This window comes from Salvelinus namaycush, chromosome 16, assembly GCF_016432855.1.
Source record: "Salvelinus namaycush isolate Seneca chromosome 16, SaNama_1.0, whole genome shotgun sequence".
Classification (NCBI taxonomy): Eukaryota; Metazoa; Chordata; class Actinopteri; order Salmoniformes; family Salmonidae; genus Salvelinus; species Salvelinus namaycush.
In genome coordinates this window covers 37,204,458-37,212,628 of record NC_052322.1, presented here as the reverse complement: position 1 = coordinate 37,212,628, position 8,171 = coordinate 37,204,458, and the positions used below count along the sequence as shown (strand labels likewise).

The 8,171-nt window shown below is 45.6% G+C and overlaps 1 protein-coding gene across 1 annotated transcript in view; it reads right to left on the bottom strand.

Moving 5' to 3' along the window:
* Positions 1-7,792, bottom strand: part of kcnd3 (potassium voltage-gated channel, Shal-related subfamily, member 3) — a 274,170-nt gene extending 266,378 nt beyond the window's left edge. The window contains exon 1 of the mRNA XM_039011181.1: positions 6,604-7,792. Within this exon, the coding sequence (XP_038867109.1) occupies positions 6,604-7,706 (1,103 nt within the window). The 5' untranslated portion in view covers positions 7,707-7,792. The remainder of the gene's footprint in view (positions 1-6,603) is intronic.
* Between the last annotated feature and the right edge of the window lie 379 nt (positions 7,793-8,171).

Sequence of the window (8,171 nt, the reverse complement as noted above, 5' to 3'; positions counted from 1 at the left end):
CTGATATGGCTCTCAATTAGAGGCAGGTGGTTTTCATTTCCTCTGATTGAGAGCCATATTAAGGTAGGTGTTTTCACATTGTTTGTGGTGGGTGGTTCTGTAACGGCGTTCCTCCTCCTCTTCATCCGAAAAGGAGGAGTAGTGATTCGACCAAAATGCAGCGTGGTTATATGACATAATGATTTATTAAAGTAAAGACGAAAAAACACGAAAACACTTTAACAAACTACAAAACAACAAACGACGTAGACGCACCTGAACATAAGAACTTACATGACACGAAGAACGCATGAAACAGGAACAGACTACATAAACCGAACGAACGAACAAACAAACAAACCGAAACAGTCCCGTGTGGCGCAACATAGACACAGACACAGGAGACAACCACCCACAACAATCAATGTGAAAACACCTACCTTAATATGGCTCTCAATCAGAGGAAATGAAAACCACCTGCCTCTAATTGAGAGCCATATCAGGTCACCCTTTAACCAACATAGAAACACATAACATAGACTACCCACCCAAACTCACGCCCTGACCGTTAAACACATACAAAATAACAGAAAACCGGTCAGGAACGTGACACTCTGTCTATGGCATGTCGATGGTTCTCTGTCTGTGGCCTGTTTATGTCTCTGTCTATGGCTCTCTGTCTGTGGACTGTCTATGTCTCTGTCTATGGCTCTCTGTCTGTGGACTGTCTATGTCTCTGTCTATGTCTCTGTCTATGGCTCTCTGTCTATGGCTCTCTGTCTATGGCTCTCTGTCTGTGGCATGTCTATGGCTCTCTGTCTGTGGACTGTCTATGTCTCTGTCTATGGCTCTATGTCTGTGGCATGTCTATGGCTACCTGTCTATGTGGCTCTGTCTATGGCTTTGACAGAGTCTGTCTGGGTCTGTCTAGTGCTCTTGTCTACGGTGAAATTTAAGACAGAACAATTTGTCAGCCTCTCCCTCAGTCTGACTCACACATTGACTCAAACACACTCTCACACTCGCTCATACAACACATCATCATCTGGCCTAATGGGCGGCAGTGGCACTGCGACAGGCCCGTGTGTGTGTTAGGGTTATGCGATGTCAACCTTTGTCCTATCGTGATATTTACTCATAAAATGTTTGTGTGTGTGTGTGTGGGAAAAAATGAATGAATTGGATGAATCATGAGGAAAGATAATGTTGCTGATAGCCTGGGGAGAGACTAAGTGCAGGCAAATATTTTCTAATATTCCTTTCTGGCGGTGCTTCTGCATGGAACAGATGTATGTCTGTGTCTGTGTGGCCGCACACGACGGAGCAAAGTGACGGTCAACCGATGACGAACGGGCTGTCTTACTGTACTGAGTTAGGATAAATCATTGGCTGGATAGAAGCAAAATCTACCGTCTTCAGAACTGGATAATAATTGCTTCAATTGCTTCTGTCATAAAGATGTGATTGAGAATAGCCTATGGCTAGGCCTATAGGATCCGACTTGCATTTTTGTTCTTTTTGAAAGCGGCAAATTTAGGAAAATCCCTTCTTAGCGTATCTGAATATTTGGGAAATAATCTACTGTTCATAACTGTTACTGTTTTAAAGCTTTTCTGATAGGTCTCGTAGGAAGATTGGTCATTTCCTTTTCAACCTAGCATGGAGGGATCATTTATTTTTGAATAAGCTTAAAAGCCCAGTGCAGTCAAAAATGCGATTTCCTGTGTTTTATATATATTTCCACACTATGACATATTTCATTGTTACCCAAACATGATTTGATATTAAGATAATAACAGCTGCATTGGACCTTGAGTATCTCATATATTTATACTGTATATACAGATGAAGTAGGAAGTTTACATACACTTAGGTTGGAGTCATTAAAACTCGTTTTTCAACAACTCCACACATTTCTTGTTAACAAACTATAGTTTTGGCAAGTCGGTTAGGACATCTACTTTGTGCATGACACAAGTCATTTTTCCAACAATTGTTTACAGACAGATTATTTAATTTATATTTCACTGTATCACAATTCCAGTGGATCAGAAGTTTACATACACTAAGTTGACTGTGCCTTTAAACAGCTTGAAAAATTCCAGAAAATGCTGTCATGGATAATAATTGCTTCAATTGCCTCATCCTCCTTTATTAATATTGTCTGTTCAATCTGTCATAACGATGTGATTGACAATAGCCTATGGCTTCTGATAGGCTAATTGACATCATTTGAGTCAATTGGAGGTGTACCTGTGGATGTATTTCAAGGCCACCCTCTGCCTTGATGACAGCTTTGCACATGCTTGGCATTCTCTCAACCAGCTTCACCTGGAATGCTTTCCAACAGTCTTGAAGGAGTTCCCACATATGCTGAGCACTTGTTGGCTGCTTTTCCTCCACTCTGCGGTCCAACTTATCCCAAACCATCTCAATTGGGTTGAGATCGGGTGATTAGGCATGATGCTCAGGAGAGAGACAAAAGGAAAAGGAACAAAATCATAGAATATAAAGGGGTGGATTGAAAAGACACATCAGAGATCAGTTTGATGTATATGGTGTTAGTCTGGCCTGAATGTTTATACTGACCTCAGAGCAGGTATATATACAGTAAGGGTCTGTCATCTCTGTCCTCTGTCTTCTCTGTATTTAGCTCTATCCGCTCTACATTAGGATTTGGGCGATGTCAACTTTTTTTCTATCGTGATTATGTACCGATAAACCCCCCCAAAAATGAAGAAATAAGAAAATAAAAAAACTTGCTGCTCGACCGTTGGATCAGCGACCGTTGGATCAGCGACCGTTGGAACAGCGACCGTTGGATCAGCGACCGTTGGATCAGCGACCGTTGGCAACCGTTGGAGCAGCGACCGTTGGATCAGCGACCGTTGGAACAGCGACCGTTGGATCAGCGACCGTTGGAGCAGCGACCATTGGATCAGCGACCGTTGGATCAGCGACCGTTGGATCAGCGACCGTTGGATCAGCGACCGTTGGCAACTGTTGGAGCAGCGACCGTTGGAGCAGCGACCGTTGGATCAGCGACCGTTGGAACAGCGACCATTGGATCAGCGACCGTTGGATCAGTGACCGTTGGCAACCGTTGGAGCAGCGACCGTTGGAGCAGCGACCGTTGGAGCAGTGACTGTTAGCAACCGTTGGAGCAGCGACTGTTGGATCAGTGACCGTTAGCAACCATTGGAGCAGCATCTGTTGGATCAGCGACCGTTAGCAACCGTTGGAGCAGCGACTGTTGGATCAGCGACCGCTGGATCAATGACCTTTGGAGCAGCGACCGTTGCATCAGCGACCGTTAGTGACCATTGGAGCAGCGACCATTAGCGACTGTTGGAGCAGCGACCATTGGAAAGGCGACCGTTGGATCAGCGACCGTTGGAGCAGTGAGTCTGATGAGGAATGGGCTGTCTTAACGTAGTGAGTTAGGTCATACATCGTGGGCTGGATAGAAGCAGTCTACCTACCGTCTTCACGACTGGTCATTGATTTATTTGCCTCATAAAATAACAGTAAATAAATAATATTGTTTATATTGCTGCGATTTAGAATAGCCTATGTCTAGGCAAGGCTAGTCTTTCATTCTTGTTATTTTTGAAAGTGGCAACTTTAGGACAATTTCTCAGGCTAGAATGTTTGGGAAATAAGATAGACTACTGTTCATAACTTTAACTTTGTATTAAAGCTTTTACAATAGGCCTAGTAGGAGGATTGGTTATTAGCCATTTGGTTTTCAAACTCGCATGGAGGGATTATCCCGGCCTGCATGCATCATTTCTTTCTTAATAAGCTTAAACTTGATTCAACTTGTCAATTGATTTTACTATAGACTTCAGATATTGTTTGTTCGCTCTCATTATTAGTCCCCTGAGAAATCTTTTAGGCTATTCAAACAACTTATTGATATGGAACTCTGTTAGATTCATTGTTTGATCGGGAGAAAACCATGCATAAAATGATAAAAGCGTAACCTACAGCCCAAAGTCATATTTCTATTGAATAGAGGGAGAAGCTAATATACGGTGCATTCCGAAAGTACTGAGACCCCTTCACTTTTTCCACATTTTGTTACGTTACAGCCTTATTCTAAAATGAATTCCATAATTTTTTTCACCTCACCAATCTACACACAATACCCCATAATTACAAAGCAAAATCAGGTTTTTAGAATATTTGCAAATTTATTTAAAAATTACAAAAACAGAAATACCTTATTTACATAAGTATTCAGACCCTTTGCTATGAGACTCGAAATTGAGCTCAGGTGCGTCCTGTTTCCATTGATCATCCGTGAGGTGGTTCTACTGTACAACTTGATTGGAGTCCACCTGTGGTAAATTCAATTGATTGGACATGATTTGGAAAGACACACACCTGTCTATATATGGTCCCACAGTTGACAGTGAATGTCAGAGCAAAAACCAAGCCATGAGGTCGAAGAAATTCTTTGTAGAGCTCCGAGACAGGACTGTGTTGAGGCACAGATCTGGGGAAGGGTACCAAAACTGTTCTGCTGTATTTAAGGTCCCCAAGAACATAGTGGCCTCCATCATTCTTAAATGGAAGAAGTTTGGAACCAACAAGATTCTTCCTAGAGCTGGCCGCCTGGCCAAACTGAGCAATCGGGGGAGAAGGGCCTCGGTCAGGGTGGTGAGCAAGAACCCGGTGGTCACTTTGACAGAGCTCCAGAGTTCCTCTGTGGAGATGGGAGAACCTTCCAGAAGGACAACAATCTCTGCAGCACTCCACCAATCAGGCCTTTATGGTAGAGTGGCCAGATGGATGCCACTCCTCAGTAAAAGGCACATGACAGCCCGCTTGGAGTTTGCCAAAAGGCACCTAAAGGACTGTCAGACCATGAGAAACAAGATTCTCTGGTCTGATGAAACCAAGATTGAACACTTTGGACTGAATACCAAGCTTCACGTCTGGAGGAAACCAGGGACCGCTCATCACCTGGTCAATACGGTAAAGCATAGTGGTGGCAGCATCCTGCTGTGGGGATGTTTTTCAGTGGCAGGGACTGAGAGACTAGTCAGGATCAAGGGAAAGATGAACGGAGCAAAGTACAGCGAGATCCTTGATGAAAACCTGCTCCAGAGCCATCTGGACCTCAGACTGGGGTAAAGGGTCACCTTCCAACAGGACAACGACCCTAAACACACAGAAAAGACATACAGGAGTGGCTTCAGGACAAGTCTCTGAATGTCCTTGAGTGGCCCAGCCAGAGCCTGGAATTGAACCCGATCGAACATCTCTGGAGAGACCTGAAAATAGCTGTACAGTGACGCTCCCCATCCAACCTGACAGAACTTAAGAGGATCTGCAAAGAAGAATGGGAGAAACTACCCAAATACAGGTACGCCAAGCTTGTAGCGTCATACCCAAGAAGACTCAAGGCTGTAATTGCTGCCAAAGGTAATTCAACAAAGTACTGAGTAAAGGGTCTGAATACTTAAGTAAATGTAATATTGCAGTTTTTCATTTGAATACATTTGCAAACATTTCTAAAAACCTGTTTTTGCTTTGTCATTATGGGGTACTGTGTGTAGATTGATGAGGGGAAAAAACAATTTAATCAATTATAGAATAAGGCTGTAACATAACAAAATGTGGAAAAAGTGAAGGGGTCTGAATACTTTACGATGCACTGTAGGCTACGTTTTTTTGAACAGCTAGACACAAGATAGTTAAACAGTGTCCATAATAAAAACAAAACAATAGGTTTAAGCTACAGCCCAAGGCCCATGCATCTGACAGAGAGAGATTAACAATATTTTCTGACTGGACATTTTGTGCTGATTTGGTGAAATGCTCCGCTCTGTCTGGCCTCCATTCCTCTCTTGCGTTGTGTATATAACATATTTATTGAAATAGGCTACAGCAAATAGGAATAGGCTTATTACTCAGAATGTCACTTGTGCGCTGCCATAATGCGCAGTGCCAGTCAAGTGCACATCACGATGTCGTCACCATTGACGATGGCTGTCAATCATCATTGATAGACGATGCTATTGTAATATCGCCCAATTCTACTCTACTGTACCTTTTCCACTTTTTCCATCCACTTCAATATCAATCTCTTTCTCCTTCTATCTCTAATCTCTATCCCTCCCTCTCTCTCTTTCTCTGATATCCTTCCTCCCTCTTTCCCTCACTCCTCCCCCCTCTCTCTCCCCTCAGCAGTCCTCTGGGTTCTCTCCCACAGGTAGTGTGTAAAGAGCAGACAGTAGCGTTGGCAGAGGCATTACTGTAAAAGAACAGGACATCTCCACTGCCACTCTCTCTGCCCTAGTGTTCGATGAGGAGATACAAAGAGGACAACATTTGGAACAGTATGACAGTGTGCCTTTGTGCCAATGTTCTGGATCCATCATGAGGTACAAGATTCCCCTGTATTCATGGCAGTGACGTTACTACCATGGCATGGACAGACAGGACGTATTACCCCTGCCTGCTTTGTGTTGTGTTGTCTAGGTGAAATCCATCCATTTCCAGCACAGATAAAGAGTACACATAGAAGGTGTAGTGAACAGTCGTCAGACTAGCAAAACAGAAAGATAAACAGACAACACGCACACGCACAAAAACAGATGTTTCTCCCCTTACCCAAGTGTCGTCATAGTAACGATGGTGTACCAGAATGAGGCTGGGATGCTGGTGAACTTGCTGGACGTGGAACCTTTCTCGGCGTAGAACATAACGGTAGCGAAGATGATAATGGCCATGGTGAGGGAGAAGAGGAGGAAGCCCAGCTCTGAGGCGCAGCTCTTCAGCGTGTACCCCAGGATGCGCAGCCCTTGAGAGTGGCGGGAGAACTTGAAGATACGGAAGACCCGGAAGACCCGGAGCGTCACGAAGGCCCCGCTCACATCCTCGTTGTCTGTCATCACCAAGCCAATGTAGTAGGGCAAGATGGCTACCACGTCGATGATGCTCATCACGCTGCGCATGAAGCGGTAGCGGCTTGGTGCAGCAAACAGTCTCATGAGGTACTCTACTGTGAAGATGAGGACGCAGGCCGTGTCCATGCAGAAGAAGGCTACTGTGTAGCGATCGCCGCACGTCACCTCTTTGGTGTTAGGGGTGGCACCGCAAGGCACGGTCTCCACCACGTTGGTGAGGACTGAGATGGCGATGAAGAAGCCGGTGACGTAGTAGAACACCAGGGCCATGGTGGAGGTGTGAGGGTTCTCGAAGGCCCTCCACATGGTCTCTCTGAACGTCATATTGGGAAGCTTGGCATCTTTCTTGTCCTCGTCATCGTCCATCAGTCTCTCTTGGTTCTCACGCCTACGGTCCTTGTACTCTTCGTAGCAGCAGTCTCCGATGATCTCAGGAATGATCCCAAAGAAGGACAGCTCTTCGTCGTAGGACGTGATGCACTCGGAGCGGGGGTAATGCAGCTTGCCCGTGCGATAGAAGTTGAGAACAGCACGGAAAACGTCCGCGTCTCGGTCAAAAAAGTACTCTTTGGTCTCCTCATTGTAGAAAAACTCTTTCTCTGAACTGCCCAGTAAGGTGTCAGGATATCTATCTAGCGTATTCCTCCAGGTCTCAAAGCGACGTCCACTAACATTGAGGACGATGAGCTCGTCTGCGCGTTTGTTCTTCTCGGTGGGGGCGATGGGCATTGGCATGTTGGCCACGGGCATCCAGCCAATAGCAGCAGCGCGGGCGAAGGGCAGCCACGCCGCTACTCCCGACGCCATGGTGAGTCTGACTTGGGGCGAGGACAGGGACACGTCCACCAGCACCTTCACAACCAGCTTGGCTTCAGCTCACTCACCATCTGGAGAGAGGCAGGGGTGGGGGAAGACTGTGGGGGAGGGGGTGAGAGAGAGGGGAAAGGTGGGAGGGGGAGACAGCGGGGGTTGGGGGAGACAGCAGGAAAGATGGGAGGGGGGAGACAGAGGGGGAGAGGGATGAGAGAGAGTGGGGGAAGGTGGGAGGGGAAGAGAGAGGGAGAGGTGGGAGAAGCGGGAGAGGAAGATGATGGAGAGAGTAGTGAGTGTAAGATAGAGAGAGAGAGAGAGAGAGAGAGAGAGAGAGAGAGAGAGAGAGAGAGAGAGAGAGAGAGAGAGAGAGAGAGAGAGAGAGAGAAAGAGAGAGAGAGAGAGAAATGGATGCATTATGATTAAAAAACGAAATTGTTTTTAAAATGTAAATTAACAAAG